The sequence below is a fragment of the Tachypleus tridentatus genome, chromosome 12 (genome assembly GCF_004210375.1).
Source record: "Tachypleus tridentatus isolate NWPU-2018 chromosome 12, ASM421037v1, whole genome shotgun sequence".
NCBI classification, from domain to species: Eukaryota; Metazoa; Arthropoda; class Merostomata; order Xiphosura; family Limulidae; genus Tachypleus; species Tachypleus tridentatus.
The window spans coordinates 130,123,066-130,149,327 of record NC_134836.1 but is presented as its reverse complement, the minus strand read 5'-3'; the positions used below and the strand labels follow the sequence as shown (position 1 = coordinate 130,149,327).

General features: G+C 34.4%; 1 protein-coding gene across 2 annotated transcripts in view; it reads right to left on the bottom strand.

Moving 5' to 3' along the window:
* The window catches only part of LOC143234690 (PDF receptor-like), a 33,816-nt gene extending 11,065 nt beyond the window's left edge, over positions 1–22,751 (bottom strand). The window contains exons 1-9 of one of the 2 annotated variants that reach the window (XM_076472247.1): positions 22,425–22,751; positions 18,491–18,603; positions 15,065–15,228; positions 14,720–14,823; positions 13,454–13,616; positions 9,471–9,624; positions 8,928–8,991; positions 8,430–8,499; positions 62–147 (exon numbers count right to left, since the gene is read on the bottom strand). In XM_076472247.1, the coding sequence (XP_076328362.1) occupies positions 62–147; positions 8,430–8,499; positions 8,928–8,991; positions 9,471–9,624; positions 13,454–13,616; positions 14,720–14,790 (608 nt within the window). In that variant the 5' untranslated portion in view covers positions 14,791–14,823; positions 15,065–15,228; positions 18,491–18,603; positions 22,425–22,751. Of the gene's footprint in view, positions 1–61; positions 148–8,429; positions 8,500–8,927; positions 8,992–9,470; positions 9,625–13,453; positions 13,617–14,473; positions 14,824–15,064; positions 15,229–18,490; positions 18,604–22,424 lie in introns of those variants that run through there. The other variant, XM_076472248.1, reaches the window with a different exon arrangement.
* Positions 22,752–26,262: the final 3,511 nt, after the last annotated feature.

Here is a 26,262-nt window from a genome sequence, read left to right as displayed (position 1 = left end):
ACACGGAATCTCAAGGAATATGACTTAAGCTTGGTAGACATTAAACCTCAAAACAACTTACTTAATCTTTTGAATCTCGGTATTGTTTGTGTTGTGAACCTTCATAAAGATGATACAAACAACGTTGAGAAGGACAACCAGGTTCACCTGTGAAGAAGAAGGAAAAGGAAAGTAATGTGTCACAGGTAAAATCAAACTGAGTCACAGGTAAAATCAAACTGTGTCACAGGTAGTGATACTGAACCAAACTGTGTCACAGCTAGTGATACTAAACCAAACCGTGTCTTAGGTAGTGATACTAAACCAAACTGTGTATTAGGTAGTGATACTAAATCAAACTGTGTCACAGGTAGTGATACTAAAACAGTGTCACAAGTAGTGTAACTAAACCAAACTGTGTCACAGGTAGTGATACTAAACCAAACTGTGTCACAGGTAGTGATACTAAACCAAACTGTGTCACAGGTAGTGATACTAAACCAAACTGTGTCACAGGTAGTGATACTAAAAACCAAACTGTGTCACAGGTAGTGATACTGAACCAAACTGTGTATTAGGTAGTGATACTAAACCAAACTGTGTATTAGGTAGTGATACTAAATCAAACTGTGTCACAGGTAGTGATACTAAACCAAACTGTGTATTAGGTAGTGATACTAAACCAAACTGTGTCACAGGTAGTGATACTGAACCAAACTGTGTCACAGGTAGTGATACTGAACCAAACTGTGTCACAGGTAGTGATACTGAACCAAACTGTGTCACAGGTAGTGATACTAAACCAAACTGTGTCACAGGTAGTGATACTGAACCAAACTGTGTCAAAGGTAGTGATACTGAACCAAACTGTGTCACAGGTAGTGATACTGAACCAAACTGTGTCACAGGTAGTGATACTGAACCAAACTGTGTCACAGGTAGTGATACTGAACCAAACTGTGTCAAAGGTAGTGATACTAAACCAAACTGTGTATTAGGTAGTGATACTAAACCAAACTGTGTATTAGGTAGTGATACTGAATCAAACTGTGTCACAGCTAGTGATACTAAACCAAACTGTGTCACAGGTAGTGATACTGAACCAAACTGTGTCACAGGTAGTGATACTAAACCAAACTGTGTCACAGGTAGTGATACTGAACCAAACTGTGTCAAAGGTAGTGATACTGAACCAAACTGTGTCACAGGTAGTGATACTGAATCAAACTGTGTCACAGGTAGTGATACTGAACCAAACTGTGTCAAAGGTAGTGATACTAAACCAAACTGTGTCACAGGTAGTGATACTAAACAAAACCGTGTCAAAGGTAGTCATACTAAACAAAACCGTGTCACAGATAGTGATACTGAACCAAACTGTGTCACAGGTAGTGATACTAAAGCAAACCGTGTCACAGGTAGTGATACTAAAACAGTATCACAAGTAGTGTAACTAAACCAAACTGTGTCATAGGTAGTGATACTGAACCAAACTGTGTCACAGGTAGTGATACTAAACCAAACTGTGTCACAGGTAGTGATACTAAACCAAACTGTGTCACAGGTAGTGATACTAAACCAAACTGTGTCACAGGTAGTGATGCTAAACCAAACTGTGTCACAGGTAGTGATACTTAACCAAACTGTGTCACAGGTAGTGATACTGAACCAAACTGTGTCACAGGTAGTGATACAAAACCAAACTGTGTCACAGGTAGTGATACAAAACCAAACTGTGTCACAGGTAGTGATACTGAACCAAACTGTGTCACAGGTAGTTATACAAAACCAAACTGTGTCACAGGTAGTGATACTGAACCAAATTGTGTCACAGGTAGTGATACTAAAACAGTGCCACAAGTAGTGATACTAAAACAAATTGTGTCACAGATAGTGATACTGAACCAAACTGTGTCACAGGTAGTGATACTAAACCAAACTGTGTCACAGGTAATGATACTAAACCAAACTGTGTCACAGGTAATGATACTAAACCAAACTGTGTCACAGGTAGTGATACTAAACCAAACTGTGTCACAGGTCGTGATACTTAACGAAACTGTGTCACAAGTGGTCATACTAAACGAAACTGTGTCACAGGTAGTGATACTAAACCAAACTGTGTCACAGGTAGTGATGCTAAACCAAACTGTGTCACAGGTAGTGATACTAAACCAAACTGTGTCACAGGTAGTGATACTAAACCAAACTGTGTCACAGGTAGTGATACTGAACCAAACTGTGTCAAAGGTAGTGATACTGAACCAAACTGTGTCACAGGTAGTGATACTGAATCAAACTGTGTCACAGGTAGTGATACTGAACCAAACTGTGTCAAAGGTAGTGATACTAAACCAAACTGTGTCACAGGTAGTGATACTAAACAAAACCGTGTCGAAGGTAGTCATACTAAACAAAACCGTGTCACAGATAGTGATACTGAACCAAACTGTGTCACAGGTAGTGATACTAAAGCAAACCGTGTCACAGGTAGTGATACTAAAACAGTATCACAAGTAGTGTAACTAAACCAAACTGTGTCACAGGTAATGATACTAAACCAAACTGTGTCACAGGTAGTGATACTAAACCAAACTGTGTCACAGGTAATGATACTAAACCAAACTGTGTCACAGGTAGTGATACTAAACCAAACTGTGTCACAGGTAGTGATACTAAACCAAACTGTGTCACAGGTAGTGATACTGAACCAAACTGTGTCACAGGTCGTGATACTTAACGAAACTGTGTCACAAGTGGTCATACTAAACGAAACTGTGTCACAGTTCGTGATACTAAACCAAACTGTGTCAAAAGTCGTGGTACTAATGCAAACTGTGTCACAGGTAGTGATACTAAACGAAACTGTGTCAAAAGTCGTGATACTAATGCAAACTGTGTCAAAAGTCGTGATACTAATGCAAACTGTGTCACAAGTCGTAATACTAAACAAAACTGTGTCACAGGTAGTGATACTGAACCAAACTGTGTCACAGGTAGTGATACTGAACCAAACTGTGTCACAGGTCGTAATACTAAACGAAACTGTGTCACGGCTCTTGATGCTAAACCAAGCTGTGTCAAAAGTCGTGATACTAATGCAAACTGTGTCACAGGTCGTGATACTAAACGAAACTGTGTCACAGGTCGTAATAATAATGCAAACTGTGTCACAGGTCGTAATACTAAACGAAACTGTGTCACAGGTACTGAACCAAACTGTATCACAAGTCGTGATACTAAAACAAAGTGTGCCACTGATTTAATCACTGAATGTTAAATGAGAAACACTATATTGTATTCATCGTTGTAGTTATAATATCGGTAGGAACTTAATATTCGAATCATACACAGATGACTTTTTGTGTAAAACAATACAATGGGTAAATAAAACTTAAAAATGAAATAGTTCTGTAGTTGTGTTACTGCATAATGGTTTAAAGACATGAACTTAAGATGGTGAACCATGAAGTTGAAGTTACATTTGTAACTATGAGTGGTGTCAACCCCACTTTATGAGATACTCTCTTCCTTTTCTTGAATTGAAAGTAAAGTGGTAGATTTTGCTTCCTGTCTTCGGTACCAGAATCTACTTGTTACGCCACAACGTAATCTTATTTTTCTTTGTTTGTAATAAACTGATTTCTTACTCACTTCGGGTAAACGGAAGCAGAAAAAAACAAAACATAAAAACCAAACTTAAGAACAAAAGTGTTGACGTCAAATGTCTCGTGTAATATGGAGAACACTTTTCATCCATCATAAGATTTGTTGTTAGGTAACGTTAGGGTACCATTTCCTGCACGAGCCTTAATGCGTGAAAAACTAATCAAACTTAAGAAATTCCAATTTCCTATCAGCGAATACTAACTTCATCAGGGCATCCTTAACGTAGGAATCACAGTTCTTCGTGAGGGAGGTGTTACGTGATGAAATGGTGTCAGCCACCACCGCCACCTTCTGTATTTGTTCATATATTATAAATGTCAAACCTACTTCTTAGACACTGTCACTGTTACGAAGCCTGTTTCGTTCAAAATAATTCATTAACATAACTGTTAAATCAGAACTATAAACACCGAGTTAGTGGCCGTTTAAACAACAAGGTAGATAAAAAAAATCCACTGTGAATCAAACATTAGCACTTTACTGTAACTTGGACTGTCGCTATAATTACTGTTCCTATGATTATAAGGTAGTTTTACTGTTCCTATGATTATAAGGTCGTTTTACTGTTCATATGATTATAAGGTCGTTTTACTGTTCCTATCATTATAAGGTCGTTTTACTGTTCCTATCATTATAAGGTCGTTTTACTGTTACTATGATTATAAGGTCGTTTTACTGTTCCTATGATTATAAGGTCGTTTTACTGTTCCTATCATTATAAGGTCGTTTTACTGTTACTATGATTATAAGGTCGTTTTACTGTTCCTATGATTATAAGGTCGTTTTACTGTTCCTATCATTATTAGGTCGTTTTACTGTTCCTATCATTATAAGGTCGCTTTACTGTTCCTATCATTATAAGGTCGCTTTACTGTTCCTATCATTATAAGGTCGCTTTACTGTTCCTATCATTATAAAATCGTTTTACTGTTCCTATCATTATAAGGTCGTTTTACTGTTCCTATCATTATAAGGTCGTTTTACTGTTCCTATGATTATAAGGTCGTTTTACTGTTCCTATCATTATAAGGCCGCTTTACTGTTCCTATCATTATAAGGTCGTTTTACTATTCCTATCATTATAAGGTCGTTTTACTGTTCCTATCATTATAAGGTCGTTTTACTGTTCCTATCATTATAAGGTAGTTTTACTGTTCCTATGATTATAAGGTCGTTTTACTGTTCCTATGATTATAAGGTCGTTTTACTGTTCCTATCATTATAAGGCAGTTTTACTGTTCCTATCATTATAAGGTAGTTTTACTGTTCCTATGATTATAAGGTAGTTTTACTGTTCATATCATTATAAGGTCGTTTTACTGTTCCTATCATTATAAGGTAGTTTTACTGTTCCTATCATTATAAGGTAGTTTTACTGTTCCTATCATTATAAGGTAGTTTTACTGTTCCTATGATTATAAGGTCGCTTTACTGTTCCTATCATTATAAAATCGTTTTACTGTTCCTATCATTATAAGGTCGTTTTACTGTTCCTATGATTATAAGGTAGTTTTACTGTTCCTATGATTATAAGGTAGTTTTACTGTTCCTATCATTATAGGGTCGTTTTACTGTTCCTATCATTATAAGGTAGTTTTACTGTTCCTATCATTATAAGGTCGTTTTACTGTTCCAATCATTATAAGGTAGTTTTACTGTTCCTATCATTATAAGGTAGTTTTACTGTTCCTATCATTATAAGGTAGTTTTACTGTTCCTATTATTATAAGGTAGTTTTACTGTTCCTATGATTATAAGGTCGTTTTACTGTTCCTATCATTATAAGGTAGTTTTACTGTTCCTATCATTATAAGGTAGTTTTACTGTTCCTATCATTATAAGGTAGTTTTACTGTTCCTATCATTATAAGGTAGTTTTACTGTTCCTATGATTATAAGGTAGTTTTACTGTTCCTATGATTATAAGGTAGTTTTACTGTTCCTATCATTATAAGGTCGTTTTACTGTTCCTATGATTATAAGGCCGTTTTACTGTTCCTATCATTATAAGGTCGTTTTACTGTTCCTATGATTATAAGGTCGTTTTACTGTTCCTATCATTATAAGGCCGCTTTACTGTTCCTATCATTATAAGGTCGTTTTACTGTTCCTATGATTATAAGGTCGTTTTACTGTTCCTATGATTATAAGGTCGTTTTACTGTTCCTATCATTATAAGGTAGTTTTACTGTTCCTATGATTATAAGGTAGTTTTACTGTTCATATCATTATAAGGTCGTTTTACTGTTCCTATCATTATAAGGTAGTTTTACTGTTCCTATGATTATAAGGTCGTTTTACTGTTCCTATGATTATAAGGTAGTTTTACTGTTCCTATGATTATAAGGTAGTTTTACTGTTCCTATGATTATAAGGTCGCTTTACTGTTCCTATCATTATAAAATCGTTTTACTGTTCCTATCATCATAAGATAGTTTTACTGTTCCTATGATTATAAGGTCGTTTTACTGTTCCTATCATTATAAGGTCGTTTTACTGTTCCTATCATTATAAGGTCGTTTTACTGTTCCTATCATTATAAGGTAGTTTTACTGTTCCTATCATTATAAGGTAGTTTTACTGTTCCTATGATTATAAGGCCGTTTTACTGTTCCTATCATTATAAGGTCGTTTTACTGTTCCTATCATTATAAGGTCGTTTTACTGTTCCTATCATTATAAGGTAGTTTTACTGTTCTATCATTATAAGGTAGTTTTACTGTTCCTATGATTATAAGGCCGTTTTACTGTTCCTATCATTATAAGGTCGTTTTACTGTTCCTATCATTATAAGGTCGTTTTACTGTTCCTATGATTATAAGGTAGTTTTACTGTTCCTATCATTATAAGGTAGTTTTACTGTTCCTATGATTATAAGGTCGCTTTACTGTTCCTATCATTATAAAATCGTTTTACTGTTCCTATCATTATAAGGTCGTTTTACTGTTCCTATGATTATAAGGTAGTTTTACTGTTCCTATGATTATAAGGTCGTTTTACTGTTCCTATCATTATAGGGTCGTTTTACTGTTCCTATCATTATAAGGTAGTTTTACTGTTCCTATCATTATAAGGTCGTTTTACTGTTCCTATCATTATAAGGTAGTTTTACTGTTCCTATCATTATAAGGTAGTTTTACTGTTCCTATCATTATAAGGTAGTTTTACTGTTCCTATTATTATAAGGTAGTTTTACTGTTCCTATGATTATAAGGTCGTTTTACTGTTCCTATCATTATAAGGTCGTTTTACTGTTCCTATGATTATAAGGTAGTTTTACTGTTCCTATCATTATAAGGTAGTTTTACTGTTCCTATCATTATAAGGTAGTTTTACTGTTCCTATCATTATAAGGTAGTTTTACTGTTCCTATGATTATAAGGTAGTTTTACTGTTCCTATGATTATAAGGTAGTTTTACTGTTCCTATCATTATAAGGTCGTTTTACTGTTCCTATGATTATAAGGCCGTTTTACTGTTCCTATCATTATAAGGTCGTTTTACTGTTCCTATGATTATAAGGTCGTTTTACTGTTCCTATCATTATAAGGCCGCTTTACTGTTCCTATCATTATAAGGTCGTTTTACTGTTCCTATGATTATAAGGTCGTTTTACTGTTCCTATGATTATAAGGTCGTTTTACTGTTCCTATCATTATAAGGTAGTTTTACTGTTCCTATGATTATAAGGTAGTTTTACTGTTCATATCATTATAAGGTCGTTTTACTGTTCCTATCATTATAAGGTAGTTTTACTGTTCCTATGATTATAAGGTCGTTTTACTGTTCCTATGATTATAAGGTAGTTTTACTGTTCCTATGATTATAAGGTCGCTTTACTGTTCCTATCATTATAAAATCGTTTTACTGTTCCTATCATCATAAGATAGTTTTACTGTTCCTATGATTATAAGGTCGTTTTACTGTTCCTATCATTATAAGGTCGTTTTACTGTTCCTATCATTATAAGGTCGTTTTACTGTTCCTATCATTATAAGGTAGTTTTACTGTTCCTATCATTATAAGGTAGTTTTACTGTTCCTATGATTATAAGGCCGTTTTACTGTTCCTATCATTATAAGGTCGTTTTACTGTTCCTATCATTATAAGGTCGTTTTACTGTTCCTATGATTATAAGGTAGTTTTACTGTTCCTATCATTATAAGGTAGTTTTACTGTTCCTATGATTATAAGGTAGTTTTACTGTTCCTATCATTATAAGGTAGTTTTACTGTTCCTATGATTATAAGGTAGTTTTACTGTTCCTATCATTATAAGGTAGTTTTACTGTTCCTATGATTATAAGGTAGTTTTACTGTTCCTATCATTATAAGGTAGTTTTACTGTTCCTATGATTATAAGGTCGTTTTACTGTTCCTATCATTATAAGGTAGTTTTACTGTTCCTATCAGTATGGCCAGGTGGTTACGGCACTCTACTCGTAATGTCAGGGTCGCGGGTTCGAATCCCCGTCATACGAAAAATGCTCGCCCTTTCAGCCGTGGGGGTCGTTATAATGTGACGGTTAATCTCACTATTGGTTTATAAAAGAGTTGGCGATGAGTGGTGACGACTTTCCCTCTAGTCTTACACTGCTAAATTAGGGACGGCTAGCGCAGATAGCCCTCGTGTAGCTTTGAACGAAATTCACAACAAACACGTATAAAGTTTTTTACTGTTCCTTTCTATTAGAGTCATATAATTTAATTTTTCAAGGGGATTCTATATATATTATAGTATTGTTCCAAATGTATTTTATGTTACAATTTGTTAATCACTTACCAAAATACAGAAAACTCTTGGACCTTCGAGGATCCAGAAATACGAGTTAAATGGATAACCCCACCAACAGCTGAAAAATTATAGAAGATATATAATTATCTTAACAATTAGCTGTTACTAATAATTCAGTAGTTGTTACAGAATGATTGAATTGTTTGATAAAACAATAAGTAAAAACATTTTGATTAAATTAGTTTTATCATGACATATCTTTGATGTTTTGTATTTAGTATTTTGAGCTTGAAAAATACTTTATATCTGTTATCGAGCTCACACAGCTTTGGATCATGTATCTGTAGCCACGACCAGAACGACAATCGGGAGACATTTATACACTATGTGGAAACAGCACTTTTACACTTGCATTTTAAGTATTTCTGTGAAACACATTTATTTTTTCTAAAATAAATGTTTATAATAGTTTATTGTAGACAAATAGTTAGTGAAAAGTATCTTAGTCGAAAGATATTGGATCAACAAGAAGGAGAATGAACGTACACAGTTTCTGAATGATATGTAACCATGACAACAGTCCACGTACCAACCAGAATTAGAGGAAACCCTGAAAGGAAAAGATAAAAACAAAGAGAAACTTTAAACCTGATAATAAATTGTTTTACGTCTTACATATACTATTAACATATACAATTACTTTTACATACTGTGCACAGCATAGTTTACTAGTTAAATTAATTAGATGTTTTAAATTTCAATTATTCATCGTAGCCAAAAAGAAATATGTCTAAACCGAATTTTAAATAGTTCATCCAGGTAAATAATTCACAAGAATAAATCAATAGTCTCAACGTTGCTTATTTTGAAATTCTTATGGACTGTTGTTGAAATATAAGACATTTGGAAGCACCATACATTCCCAGTCTGGTTTGTTAGGAATGTAAGCAATCCAATAATTTTAAACAATACTGCTAAGATTAGCACGATACTGATTTTTAAAGAATTCTGATTTGTAATGAATGTTAGATACAAGACACTTCTCCATAAAACTCAACGTTATTTTATGGTAATAAGAAAACGACTTACCCCATCCAATAGCATGGTAGACACGAAACTTGACATTGTCTGGGAAAACCACAACTATGTGAGTGTGAATTTGAACGCCCTCTAGTAGCATCCACGTAAAAACAGCCGTTCGTGTGTATTCTAGGAGTACGTAAAAAGATTCACACAACACGGGCTGTTGGATACGAGTAAAAAAAAAAAACGCATGTTAAAGTTCCTCCAACATCTAAACGTTTTAAGATGTTTTCAGTTGTTTGATTTAAAATTTATAGAACAAAGTAACTGATTTACTGTTTGTTTGCCAAATGTTCCTAATTATACTTCACACGGGATGGTATAGACAGACTTTTTACTGAGATCTAATAATCTATATCAATATTATTTATTACTATTATAATATATATTTTATATTTGTAACAAACTAATTTAAAATTTATGGAAGGATATTACGGTATTTTTTAAAAAATGTTAAAATATGTTACATGAGTTGATAGAAATATTGATCAAGGTCGTAATAAAATTGGGACCAAATGTTAGGAAGTCGAAAACCTTATAAACAACATTATAATACAATGAAGACAAATAAATACGCTTTGTTAGTTGTGTTATTGGTGAGTACTATAGCATGGAAAACAAACTGTAACAAAATCAGAAGGTATATCTGTTGTAGAATGCCCAAGGACATACGTAAATTTAAAAATAAGTTATCACAACATGGCGTTGTGCAGGACTTCATTAGCCTGACTTTGTGACACGACATTCTTCTACACTTAAAATACTTTTCTTTGTCAACATTCATTTTGACGTCATCAGATAACCGAAATAAGAGACTCTGGCTGCCATTAAGCTCCTCACCCTTCATAGGGGCTGTGAAACTAAATCTCACTTGATAACTTTACACAAGTTAAGCTTTGTTCGACTAGTTGGTTTGATTTAAATTTTTGCGCAAAACTATACGAGGACTATCTGCGCTAACTGTCCCTAATTTAGTTGTGAAAGACTACACAGAAGGCAGCCAGTCATCATTTAATGGTGAAAGACTACACAGAAGGCAGCTAGTCATCATTTAGTGGTGAAAGACTACACAGAAGGCAGCCAGTCATCATTTAATGATGAAAGACTACACAGAAGGCAGCTAGTCATCATTTAGTGGTGAAAGACTACACAGAAGACAGCTAGTCATCATTTAATGATGAAAGACTACACAGAAGGCAGCCAGTCATCATTTAGTGGTGAAAGACTACACAGAAGACAGCTAGTCATCATTTAGTGGTGAAAGACTACACAGAAGACAGCTAGTCATCATTTAGTGGTGAAAGACTACACAGAAGGCAGCTAGTCATCATTTAATGATGAAAGACTACACAGAAGGCAGCTAGTCATCATTTAGTGGTGAAAGACTACACAGAAGACAGCTAGTCATCATTTAGTGGTGAAAGACTACACAGAAGGCAGCTAGTCATCATTTAGTGGTGAAAGACTACACAGAAGGCAGCCAGTCATCATTTAATGGTGAAAGACTACACAGAAGGCAGCCAGTCATCATTTAATGATGAAAGACTACACAGAAGGCAGCCAGTCATCATTTAATGGTGAAAGACTACACAGAAGGCAGCTAGTCATCATTTAATGGTGAAAGACTACACAGAAGGCAGCCAGTCATCATTTAATGGTGAAAGACTACACAGAAGGCAGCCAGTCATCATTTAATGGTGAAAGACTACACAGAAGGCAGCCAGTCATCATTTAATGATGAAAGACTACACAGAAGGCAGCCAGTCATCATTTAATGGTGAAAGACTACACAGAAGGCAGCCAGTCATCATTTAATCTGTGAAAGACTACACAGAAGGCAGCCAGTCATCATTTAATGGTGAAAGACTACACAGAAGGCAGCCAGTCATCATTTAGTGGTGAAAGACTACACAGAAGGCAGCTAGTCATCATTTAGTGGTGAAAGACTACACAGAAGGCAGCTAGTCATCATTTAGTGGTTAAAGAGTACACAGAAGGCAGCTATTCATCATTTAATGGTGAAAGAGTACACAGAAGGCAGCCAGTCATCATTTAATGGTGAAAGACTACACAGAAGGCAGCTAGTCATCATTTAGTGGTGAAAGAATACACAGAAGGCAGCTAGTCATCATTTAGTGGTGAAAGACTACACAGAAGGCAGCTAGTCATCATTTAATGGTGAAAGACTACACAGAAGGCAGCTAGTCATCATTACCACCCTTATGGCCCAGCATGGCCAAGCGCGTTAAGGCGTTCGACTCGTAATCCGAGGGTCACGGGTTCGAATCCCGGTTGCACCAAACATGTTCGCCCTTTCAGCTGTGGGGGCGTTATAATGTGACGGTCAATCACACTATTCGTTAATAAAAGAGTAGCCCAAGAGTTGGCGGTGGGTGGTGATGACTGGCTATCTTCCCTCTAGTCTTACACTGCTAAATTAGGGACGGCTAGCGCAGATAGCTCTCGAGTAGCTTTGCGCGAAATTAAAAAAAACAAAACAAACAAATCATCACCACCTACGCCGACTCTTGGACTACTGTTTTACCAACAAATAGTGGGATTAATCGTCACTTTATAACGCACCCAAAGCTGAAAGGGCGAGCATATTTGATGGGATAGGGATTAGGACCCGAGATCCTCAAATTGCAAGTCAAGCGCCCGAACCACCTGATCTTCAACAGACTGATTTTGTTAAGTGTTACCTTTATAGTTGTCGAGGTTTCATTATATGTTTGCATGAGAATTCTTTTACAGCAGATGCCTGTGATTTGCTAGCGATAAATTCGAACAATAAACTGACAGCACACAATGTGCTTGCTTCAAAATAATATATTCAAAACAAGTCAAACGTGTGTTCAAAAATTCTTTACAGTATCAGATATCACACTTGTATCTAAAACTAACTAATTTTCTTTCGTTGTCAAAAGCTCACCCAGGATGATTCAGTTAGCTTGGAATCCAATCGACAAGACGAATTATTTTTCTTCATTTTATCAATGATTTCCGAGCGCGTAAGGCGTGCGACTCGTAATCCGAGGGTCGCGGGTTCGCGCCCGCGTCGCGCTAAACATGCTCGCCCTCCCAGCTGTGGGGGCGTTATAATGTGACGGTCAACCCCACTATTCGTTGGTAAAAGAGTAGCCCAAGAGTTGGCGGTGGGTGGTGATGACTAGCTGCCTTCCCTCTAGTCTTACACTGCTAAATTAGGGACGGCTAGCACAGATAGCCCTCGAGTAGCTTTGTGCGAAATTCCAGAAAACAAACAAACAAACAATCAATGATTCATTCGCTTACGTTACACCGTGGGTAACCATAGTTACATCTAGTACTTTAAATTATTGTCTCATTTTCATTAAAGTCAGTACAGATGGGTTCAGTTACTTTAGAATATGTTTTAACAAGATAAATTAATCTCCTAGTCTCTGTTAAACTGTGAAACTCGCTTTTTAAAATATCACATCTTAGAGAGAACCACTTATACACCGCATGATTTCATGTTTCATTTCCTTAAATAATTTCCTGCACTTCGCTTTTTCTCTTCTCATTTAGTTCTACTTAATTTTTGTTCGCCTACGTTCGTCCACTGAGGCCTCAAATCTTCTGTAGACTACGTGAGCAATGCTGTAATCACTAATATTCATTTAAGGTGATAACAAAAATACCAATAAATTCACATCAACAGTACACAACAACTGAACTACATACACAACGTAGAACTAGTAACGAGTTACACAACCATATGTCATAATTATAACATATAAAATAACTACTTTTAATAAGTAAACAATTATTAAATATTAACTCACAAACTGAAGTATAATGTTTACACTAAAGACTGTTCTGTATCTAACAATATCCTGCCCACAGCTGATCGTGTGGAATATGTTTAGGGTTATTACAGCTTGAAACGAGGACCTTCGACTTGTTTTCGTGGCTGCACGTGATTCAGGAAAAAAATAATTAACGTTTAATTCAGGTGGTTTACTTACCGTTGTTTCTATACTGAAGTGACCTCTAGCGACATTACCGTTATCCCTTACCGCTCCACGAGAGATCCACTGATCAATGTAGAGTACCAGGCGCACCAATACCTGAGTAGACATTGCCAGAAATAGATATTTGTGAATTGTATTCCGTCTGTTCCGAAGAGAGCTGTTCCAAAGACGAAACGATTTTAGAAAAGAGAATTCAAAAGATATATTAACAACAAATAATCAACAAAAGATGTAATTACGTGTAATAAGTAGACTTAGAAATAACACTTTAGTAGCTTGACACATAATAACCAAGTTAACACATAAAAAGTTTGACACATAACAAGTAACTTAGCACATAAGTAGCTTGACACGTATAACTAAGCTATCACATAAAAATAGTTTAACACATAACAAGTAACTTAACACAGAAGTCGCTCGACACAACAAGTTCAACCACAATATCTTTACTCAGAATAATTTAACCAAGTTTACATATTATTTCTCTACCTTAACGAGATGTGAACCATAGTTTTGAGAAATAAAAACACAAATCGTAACATCTCCCTTTATAAACCATTAAAATAATGTATTATTTTTTGGCATGGCTGTTTAATTCAGTAAGTAATCCTTCATTGTATTAGTCATAGCAATATATACGTGTGTGTGTACGCATGCACACGCACAACAACTGGCTCAAGACAGACATAACTATATTAATATACAACCACTGAAGCATGCTAAACACTAAGTTTATACTAATTACTCAGTAGAACTGCTAGGTTTTGATACCTATAATAACATAATTACAACTTCCATTGTTCCACATAACACCTCTTTAGTAAGCATATCATAAACAGTTTGAGCTCCAGTTGATATTAATGAAGGCTGTTATAAATTTATTATTTTAACTTCTTCTTACAAGCTCTAAATTTCAATAAATTGTGCAGTTTTAATAACTGTTTGTTAATTATCGAGAAATTTAAAATATTAAGTTTAAAAATAACAATGAAATAATAGTTTCTCGACACTTACCAGAAGGACGAGGATGTCGCCGACGTCATATTTAACTTTAAAACCCCGTATGTATTTAAGAATTAGAAATTAGTAGTAGTAGTAGAATAGAAGTTATCACGAATTAATCATAGAAACAAATAAGTTACTGTGGATATTAAATTGCCAGCCGTTTATTCTTTGTTATACTCATCTCTTTCAAAGTATACTATTCTTTCAATTTTTATCCTGTGATCGCTGTTCATCTATACCGACATTTTCTCTTACCGGAACCGCGCAAAGATGAATATGGATGCCAGCAGCGCCACCAACGATATAAGAAGACAGATTATTTCCATTATACGAGTTCCTTCAGCTAGCTGGAGTTTCCTCTGAAATTTTTTAAAATAACAAGTGTATTCTCTTTCTCTATATTTACCTTAATCACGCGAATCGACTGTTACTTTATGGATCAGACAGGATATTACACTAAGAATGTTCATTTTAAAATGCAACAAACCTTACTAATTTTGTAATATGACCTTAAAGATAAAACTTATTTTATCATTTCGCTGGAAATGACGATATCCTATTTCTTGTAAAACTACTGTACAATATTCATTTTTTTCTTACCTCTACGTCTTCTTTAGAACTACTATGTAGTTTATCCAAAAGGTATCGAACTTGGTCAGTAAAGCAAGCAGAATAGTTTGTCCAGCCAATTCCTGACGTGTCCGCATTTTGTAGTTCTCGGGCTGCCCAATGACCGTCACTGTTACACCTACGAGTCGCAAACCCTACATTATAAAAGAGGTTTTCCAACAAGAAAATACATAAGTGACAATGTATTAGAACACAGAATGTGATGATTGTGTTGAAAGTTATATACAGCTGATAGTATTAGTAAATAACAGTGATATTCCCTATGTTAGGCTTATTTAATAGTAAACCTTACGAATCTACCAAATCTAACAGTGACATTCCTTATGTTAGGCTTGTTTAATAGTAAGCCTTACGAATCTACCAAATCTAACAGTGATATTCCCTATGTTAGGCTTGTTGATAGTAAACCTTATGAATCTACCAAATCTAACAGTGATATTCCGAAATGATAACGAAAAATAACCAGGGACGGTCAGAAACTACTGTTTCTCTTCACCCCACGCGCGGCGAAAGTAAATTTGTCAACGGATTACGAGACTGGTGAACTGAACTAAAGTGGCTAGTTATTTATTAGTCTGGAGTGGTGGTCGCAGATGACCCTGAAATTAATATATTTGTGTGACTATTTGAGGAGCATCGGAACCAGCTGCGAAGGAAGCCCGCGAGACGGGGAGAGATCGAAGACTGCGGCGAGAGGTTCAGCACCCCATTCACATCAGCTCGAAGGTTTTTTTGACGTAAATGTGGTTGAAGAGAGTCGAGACGAGCAGAGAGATGCAAACAATACGTCAGCACAGTTAAAACTCACGATATAAATTAACCAGAATTTTGTCTATGTTAGGATTGTTTAATAATTAGCCTATAAATCTACCAAATCTAACAGTGATATTCCCTATGCTAGACTTGTTCAATAGTAAGCCTTATGAATTTACTAAATCATAAACAATATTATTTTTTCAGCTTGATTATAGGTTTCATGTTTTGTCAGCAACTCAATATATTTTACCCTTAGTGTTTTCACCTTACTAAAAGCATTAATATAACATCAACGTTTTTTGTTATCATGTTGTTTATTTTAATAACAAACTTTTCTTATTGTAATGTTTATTACTTTAATTGTTTTGTTTGTTTGTTTTTTGGAATTTCGCACAAAGCTACTCGAGGGCTATCTGTGCTCGCCGTCCCTAATTGAGCAGTGTAAGACTAGAGGGAAAGCAGCTAGTCATCACCACCCACCGCCAACTCTTGGGCTACTCTTTTACCAACGAATAGTGGGATTGACCGTCACATTATAACGCCCCCACGGCTGGGAGGGCGAGCATGTTTGGCGCATCGGGGATGCGATCCCGCGACCCTCAGATTAAGAGTCGCACGCCTTAACACGCTTGGCCATGTCGGGCCCATTATTTTAATAACAAACTTTTCTTGTTATCATGTTGTTTATTTTAATATGAAACTTTTCTTGTCATTGTGTTCGTTATTTTAACATGAAACTTTTCTTGTTATCGTGTTCGTTATTTTAACATGAAACTTTTCTTGTTATCATGTTCGTTATTTTAATATGAAACTTTTCTTGTTATCATGTTCGTTATTTTAATATGAAACTTTTCTTGTTATCATGTTGTTTATTTTAACATGAAACTTTTCTTGTTATCGTGTTCGTTATTTTAACATGAAAATTTTCTTGTCATCGTGTTCGTTATTTTAATATGAAACTTTTCTTGTTATCATGTTCGTTATTTTAATATGAAAATTTTCTTGTTATCATGTTCGTTATTTTAACATGAAACTTTTCTTGTTATCGTGTTCGTTATTTTAACATGAAAATTTTCTTGTTATCGTGTTCGTTATTTTAACATGAAACTTTTCTTGTTATCATGTTCGTTATTTTAATATGAAACTTTTCTTGTTATCATGTTGTTTATTTTAACATGAAACTTTTCTTGTTATCGTGTTCGTTATTTTAACATGAAAATTTTCTTGTCATCGTGTTCGTTATTTTAATATGAAACTTTTCTTGTTATCGTGTTCGTTATTTTCCATGAAACTTTTCTTGTTATCGTGTTCGTTATTTTCCATGAAACTTTTCTTGTTATCATGTTCGTTATTTTAACATGAAACTTTTCTTGTTATCGTGTTCGTTATTTTAACATGAAACTTTTCTTGTTATCATGTTCGTTATTTTAACATGAAACTTTTCTTGTTATCATGTTCGTTATTTTAATATGAAACTTTTCTTGTTATCATGTTCGTTATTTTAATATCAAAATTTTCTTGCTATCGTGTTCGAATAATTAATATTTGCATGTTAACTTTCGGTTCACTTTGGATATACAAAATATTGTGTCATAAAAACAAAACGAGAAAGAAAGATTCCACTGACATCTGTACAGCAGCCATGTGGGTATTGATGTTAGAAGACATGTTTGTTCACTGGTCTCGGATAAGTGAAGTGCTCTGTGTTTGTGTGTTATGTTATTAATAAGAAGTCGCCTCCAGACAACAATGAAAACAACTGTTGCTACTTGTTGGCATTGCAACATGACTTTCTGGCTTTAGAATCAATTTAATAACTCATTTTTCCTACTCAGGTTACTAGCAAACAAGCATTCTCAGGAAATTACATGGTTCTAGACATCTATACCGTCAACAGTGTGATTATTGGCTCGAAGCCCGTGATAATAAAACGAAGCTATTTTTACATCAGGCTGATGTCTGCGTCACGTTGACGTATGGGAAAACTATGGTATTCAAGAAGTTTAGTAAACATGGAAACTACGGATTTCTTGTAAATCTCCCGTCAAGCACCATGAGCGGTAGAATCATTATGTCTGACAGTATGGAGATCTATAATATACACGTGAGCTAGCAACTATCCATCAAAATCGAAATTTATCAATAAATAACACCGTCACCCCTAGCTTCACACCGATGTGTTTCATCAAATAACACCGTCACCCCTAGCTTCACACTGATGTGTTTCAATGAATAACACCGTCACCCCTAGCTTCACACCGATGTGTTTTAATGAATAACACCGTCACCCCTAGCTTCACACCGATGTGTTTCATCGAACAACATCCTTACTCCTTGGCTAAAGAAAACTATATCGTTGTAAAACAATAACTGTTTCAAACCAGCATTGTTGTGTACAGTGTAATGTTAATAAAACAAAATGTTAACGACTTACTTGAAGTGATAAGACCCTTCAGTGGAGGACAAGACACAGTGTAATGTTAATAAAACAAAATGTTAACGACTTACTTGAAGTGGGGGACAAGACACAGTGTAATATTAAAAAAACCAAATGCTAACGACTTACTTGAAGTGATAAGACCCTTCAGTGTGGTTCAAGACACAGTGTAATGTTAATAAAACAAAATGTTAACGACTTACTTGAAGTGATAAGGCCCTTCAGTGGGGGACAAGACAAAAGTATTGAACTGTCTGCTTTGATCGGAGGCCAGCACAAAACCTGTCCCAAACAGCCTCGCAATAGCTACGACTCGCTGGAAATTGTACACAAGTAAATTAAAATGACACAAAGATAAATCAATTAAGATTATAATCAGTTGATAAACGTATCTATTATACTAGATCAAAACAAAAGTTAATATTTTGCATTTCATCCGTTCATTAATCCATATTATTATGAGGTTTTTAAAACTTTCTGTATATAGAAGTATAAATATGTATATATATTTAAGTGGAGTTATAAGATGCTTAGCTTCGTATAAGGTCATTATTTGTCATTTTAAACTTTATAAAAGACGTCCCACTTGTCTTTACGCAATTTCATACTATGTATGTTATCCTACTAACGTATTTGGATAAATAATCGTTAAGTGTTAAAATCAGCTAACGAATATCGTAGAGCGCACTAGCAGTATCCATGTATAGAGGGCATAAACACCTGTATTAAAGCAATATAAAAATTATCTAAATTCCACCTCTACAGATCATCAGAAGCTAGATTTGAAGAGTTATCTGATAGAGTAGCTCTATCTCCCGTATATATGCCGCTTTTCAGTTAATCAGAGCGTCCCAAAATAGAAAACTGGCAAATAGCCAAAACTGAGAATTTTTAATTTTCGTTTATCACTATAATCTTTCAATAAGCCTAGGATCTACCTAGTTCTAGCAGTAATTATTTGATAAAGCAAAGCAGACTTCACGATCTCTGACTACCAATTTGATTATTATTCTATGCATAATTTATAAAAATTAGAATGTACTCTGTAACATAGTGACAAATGTACGCCATCTTATACAAATAAAAGTAAACAAGCAAGTATTAAGAAAATTTTTATCGCTAAATAAAAGAGCTATGGAAGACTGGCTACTGAATTTGAAAAACGAAACCAAAGAAGATAGTGATGGAAGTGAACATGTTTCTTGATCCAGCTAATGATCACATAACAGACTGAGTCGTCTCAACTTTACATGTAGAATAGAATCCCTAAATTACTGACTTCCCAAATTGTCTATCAAAAGATGGTGTTTGAATAGAATCTCACCTTTCACTTTAAAATACTAGTGTTTATAAATATTTTACATTAGAGTAACAATTATGATGAGAAATTTAGTGGTGTTCGTTTTCTCAGTGATGAAGCCAGTAATGTAAAAAATTTATTTTCCATATAACGTTGTGACGACTTAGTCTGCTATGTCATTATTAGTCGATCAAGTAATGTGCTCACTTTCATAACTTTCTCGTTTGGTTCCATTTGTCAAGTTCAATAGCTAAACCTACTTAGATTTTTCATTTAGAAAACAACAACAAAAAACTTGTTATTAAAGGTGTGTATACAAAAAATTTAGTTGAAATGTCTATTTAAATCTAACAGTCTTTCTTTAAATTTGGGGATAAACTTTCTGAATTGCGGTCACCGTTTTATTTTAGTTCTTGTCCATGCAATGCTATATTGATCCAACGTAACGTCAATGTGAATGAAAGACAATGCTAGCCTAAGATCCCCATAAAGTCAAGTGTAATTTAACATACCCTAACAGGTCGTGACATTGTTTTTAACACGTTAACAGGTTGTGACATCGATTTTAACATTGCCTTAACAGGATGTGACACTGTTCTCTACTCTGATTGGTTGAAGATCTCAGAGAGGGTTAATGACGAACAAAAGAAAGGTTGGTTATGATGAGACCCTGGATCAATATTAAAGAAGGTGACCATTCATAAGATGAGAATCTGGAGCAATATCAAAGAAGGTGATCATTCACAAGATGAGATCCTGGATCAATATTAGAAAAGGTGATCATTCAGAAGAATGGACTTTGGATGAATATTAAAGAAGTTGATCATTCACAAGATAAGACCCTGGATCAATATTAAGGAATGTGATCATTCATAAGATGAGAATCTGGAGCAATATCAAAGAAGGTGATCATTCACAAGATGAGATCCTGGATCAATATTAGAAAAGGTGATCATTCAGAAGAATTGACTTTGGATGAATATTAAAGAAGTTGATCATTCACAAGATAAGACCCTGGATCAATATTAAGGAATGTGATCATTCACAAGATGAGATACTGGATGGATATTAAAGAAGATGATCATTCACAAGATGAGACCCTGGATCAGTATTAAAAAAGGTGATCATTCATAAGATGAGAATCTGGAGCAATATCAAAGAAGGTGATCATTCACAAGATGAGATCCTGGATCAATATTAGAAAAGGTGATCATTCAGAAGAATGGACTTTGGATGAATATTAAAGAAGTTGATCATTCACAAGATAAGACCCTGGATCAATATTAAGGAATGTGATCATTCACAAGATGAGATACTGGATGGATATTAAGGAAGATAATCATTCACAAGATGAGACCCTGGATCAGTATTAAAAAAGGTGATCATTCACGAGATGAGACCCTGGATCAGTATTAAAAAAGGTGATCATTCACGAGATGAGATCCTGGATCAATATTAGAAAAGGTGATCATTCAGAAGAATGACTTTGGATGAATATTAAAGAAGTTGATCATTCACAAGATAAGACCCTGGATCAATATTAAGGAATGTGATCATTCACAAGATGAGATACTGGATGGATATTAAAGAAGATAATCATTCACAAGATGAGACCCTGGATCAGTATTAAAAAAGGTGATCATTCACGAGATGAGATCCTGGATCAATATTAGAAAAGGTGATCATTCAGAAGAATGGACTTTGGATGAATATTAAAGAAGTTGATCATTCACAAGATAAGACCCTGGATCAATATTAAGGAATGTGATCATTCACAAGATGAGATACTGGATGGATATTAAAGAAGATAATCATTCACAAGATGAGACCCTGGATCAGTATTAAAAAAGGTGATCATTCACGAGATGAGACCCTGGATCAGTATTAAAAAAGGTGATCATTCACGAGATGAGACCCTGGATCAGTATTAAAAAAGGTGATCATTCACGAGATGAGACCCTGGATCAGTATTAAAGAAAATGTTTTTACTTTTATAAACAATGTGCCAGTCAATACTGATATTCAAACCAGTGTGTACTGAGTAAAATTCCTTTTCAGTACATATGAGGAGTTTCACATATTATTGTAATAAATTCATCTTCAGTTTCTTTTATATGACGGTTTGGGCATTGATACAGATAAATGAAACGAACCAACATATTACGCGACAAACATTGATAACATACGTATACTCGCTATTCTACTTGTTCATTTGAAAGCCGTCTAAAACACGACATTAGATAAAAAAGTTTGATAAATATGTAAGTCAGTCTCGTTTCTCTTTTCTTTAATTATGTTCCACTTCTATCCTACAGATGGTGCAGGTAGCATGCAAGAGGAAAATTCAATAATTACATGTTTTATAATATTCTTAAAACAACTTACCGTTAACAACAATATTATGTTAAATACATGATTTATAATACTATTAAAACTACTTACAATTAACAAATATAGTTTGTTAAATACATGATTTATAATACTATCAAAACTATTTACAATAACCAACAACAGTTTGTTAAATACATGATTCATAATACTATTAAAATAACTTACCATTAATAACAATAGTTTGTTAAATACATGATTTATGATACTATCAAAACTATTTACAATAACCAACAATAGTTTGTTAAATACATGATTCATAATACTATTAAAATAACTTACCATTAATAACAATAGTTAAATTCATGATTTACAATGCTATTAAAACTACATTCACTTTACAACAATAGTTTGTTAAGTAAATTATTTATAACACTATTAAAACTACTTACAATTAACAACAATAGTTTCTTAAATACATGATTTATAATACTATTAAAACTACTTACCGTTAACAATAATAGTTTGGTAATAGTTCTTACACTCCTCTTCGTTTAAAAAACCCCATGATTTCGTCATGTTTGTTGTGACTACACGACCAGAGACACTGTTAGCAAATGAACGACAGCTTTTACCTGCTTCTCGTCAGTTCAAATGTCACAGTCACGTTATCAACTTTCTCTTCGATTTGACTGCTAACCTCTGTCAGCCAATCAGCGTGAAGGTCTTTCTCGATCATGTTATCACTATTAAAAGATAACAGGTTCGATAGTTGAGGGCGTTAACGTCCTTAAAGAAGGCCCCAGGTTTCTTCTGACTTTAGGCCAATCACTGACTAGCTCTACCTGGGATTTTAAAAATAACTTCATCCTGGGATTTTTTACTGTAAACACTCTATAGTCAAATTTAGAAACAAATCATAAAGTAAATCTATTATTCTTTATTTATGTTGATGTAAATTTATTGTTCTTTATTTATGTTGATATTAGTGAATTATTCACCAAACGACGATTCATGAAACACAAACATAGACCTAAAACCAACTCAAGTTTATCACATGAAAACATAGACCGAAAACCAACTCAAGTTTATCACATGAAAACATAGACCGAAAACCAACTCAAGTTTATCACATGAAAACATAGACCTAAAACCAACTCAAGTTTATCACATGAAAACACAGACCTAAAACCAACTCAAGTTTATCACATGAAAACATAGACCTAAAACAAACTCAAGTTTGTCACATGAAAACATTCGAGAATATTTGCCACACTTACTATTTCCAGATTACTCTGCAATATTAAACCTCAGTGATGTCGAGAAACCCACTTGTTGAGAATTTATATGCAAAACGGCTCGTTTGGGTTGAGAAAATATTTTTCGAAGAAGGTCGAAACGTTGTTCGCTCTTCTATGTAAAATATTTTCTCAACCCAAACGAGCCGTTTTGCATATAAATATTAAACCTCGTTGATAAATATATATATCCACTACCTCTTCATCTGTGCTGGCTGATAAATGTGTATATGTCTTACATATTTATTAGTTCTACCTGATTTGTTTTAAATTTCGCGCCAAGCTACACGAGGGCTATCTGCGCTAGCCGTCCCTAATCTAGCAATTGAAAACTTGTCAGCTAATCATCATCACCCATCGCCAACACTTAGCCTACTTTTTTACCAACAAATAGTAGAATTGACCGTCACATTATAACGTCCTTTCAGCCGTGGTCGTTCTACCTGATAAATCAGTATATTTAATAAGTGTACATTAGTTCTACCTGATAAGTATGTATATGTATTTTATGTTCATTAGTTCTACCTGATAAATATGTATACGTATTTTAGGTTCATTAGTTCTACCGGATACGTATACATATATATTTTAGGTTCATTAGTTCTACCTGATAAGTATGTATATGTGTTACATTATCATTAGTTATAGCTAATAAATAAGTATATGTATTTTAGGTTCATTAGTTCTACCTGATAAATATGTATATGTATTTTATGTTCATTAGTTCTACCTGATAAGTATGTATATGTATTTTATGTTCATTAGTTCTACCTGATAAGTATGTATATGTATTTTAGGTTCATTAGTTCTACCTGATAAATATGTGTATGTATTTTAGGTTCATTAGTTCTACCTGGTAAATATGTATATGTATTTTAGGTTCATTAGTTCTACCTGATAAGTATGTATATGTATTTTATGTTAATTAGTTCTACCTGATAAGCATGTATATGTGTTTTATGTTAATTAGTTCTACCTGATAAGTATGTATATGTATTTTAGGTTCATTAGTTCTACCTGATAAGTATGTATATGTATTTTATGTTCATTAGTTCTACCTGATAAGTATGTATATGTATTTTAGGTTCATTAGTTCTACCTGATAAATATGTATATGTATTTTATGTTCATTAGTTCTACCTGATAAATATGTATATGTATTTTAGGTTCATTAGTTCTACCTGATAAGTATGTATATGTATTTTAGGTTCATTAGTTCTACCTGATAAGTATGTACATGTTCGTTACTGCTGACTGATGAGATAACCAGAATTTTTTCAGTGGTATAAGTAAGTTTTCATACATCCTTTATTGTCTATTGCTGGTAGACGCTAACATTACATTATGGAACGTAAGGTAAGTAGCAGCACAGTTGTGAACATTCAGCTATATTTTTCTTTGCGAATCTCTCAGATTTAGCGTTCTGTGGGACTGGTTCCAAATGTTTAATGAAGGAGAATTATTGTTCCCTCCCCTTGTGGTTTCACGATGTACAGTGTACAGATAATAAAGAACTAAATACCTACAACTTGTTTACTTTCATATCCGTGATTTATCTTGGGCTTACATAATACAGTCAGTCAACAAGTATAGGAATGTTTCCAGAACAGAAAGCTTTGCCCAGGAAGTCAGTCTAACATTTTAGAAGAAGTGGCGAGTTAAAGAAGAACTGGAAAGCAAACGACGTAAAACAAATAATATTTTAATAAACATTCAAAGTGAGATGACGTGATGCACTTCTTTCTGCCCATTCGGCGTCTTTGTTATGTAACAATACCTACATCAAACCTTAGTTTGTGGAGCACTTCAACAGGTGATTATGACGTATTACAACTAGGACCTACATCGAACCTTAGTTTGTGGAACACTTCAACAGGTGATGTATGACGTATCACAACTAGGATCTACATCGAACCTTAGTTTGTGGAACACTTCAACAGGTGATGTATGACGTATCACAACTAGGATCTACATCAAACCTTAGTTTATGGAACACTTCAACAGGTGATGTATGACGTATTACAACTAGGACCTACATCTATCATTAGTTTGTGGAGCACTTCAACAGGTGATGTATGACGTATTACAACTAGGACCAACATCTATCCTTAGTTTATGAAACACTTCAACAGGTGATGTATGACGTATTACAACTGGGACCAACATCTATCCTTAGTTTATGGAACACTTCAACAGGTGATTATGACGTATTACAACTAGGACCAACATCTATCCTTAGTTTATGGAACACTTCAACAGGTGATTATGACGTATTACAACTAGGACCAACATCTATCCTTAGTTTGTGGAACACTTCAACAGGTGATTATGACGTATTACAACTAAAACCTACATCTATCCTTAGTTTATGGAACACTTCAACAGGTGATTATGACGTATTACAACTAGGACCTACATCTATCCTTAGTTTGTGGAGCACTTCAACAGGTGATTATGACGTATTACAACTAGGACCTACAACGAACCTTAGTTTGTGGAGCACTTCAACAGGTGATTATGACGTATTACAACTAGGACCTACATCGAACTTTAGTTTATAGAACACTTCAACAGGTGATTATGACGTATTACAACTAGGACCTACATCGAACTTTAGTTTGTGGAACACTTCAACAGGTGATTATGACGTATTACAACTAGGACCTACATCGAACCTTAGTTTGTGGAGCACTTCAACAGGTGATTATGACGTATTACAACTAGGACCTACATCTATCCTTAGTTTATGGAACACTTCAACAGGTGATGTATGACGTATTACAACTAGGACCAACATCGAACCTTAGTTTGTGGAGCACTTCAACAGGTTATTATGACGTATTACAACTAGGACCTACATCAAACCTTAGTTTATGGAACACTTCAATAGGTGATTATCACGTATTACAACTAGGACCTACATCAAACCTTAGTTTATGGAACACTTCAACAGGTGATTATGACGTATTACAACTAGGACCTACATCAAACCTTAGTTTATGGAACATTTCAACAGGTGATTATGACGTATTACAACTAGGACCTACAT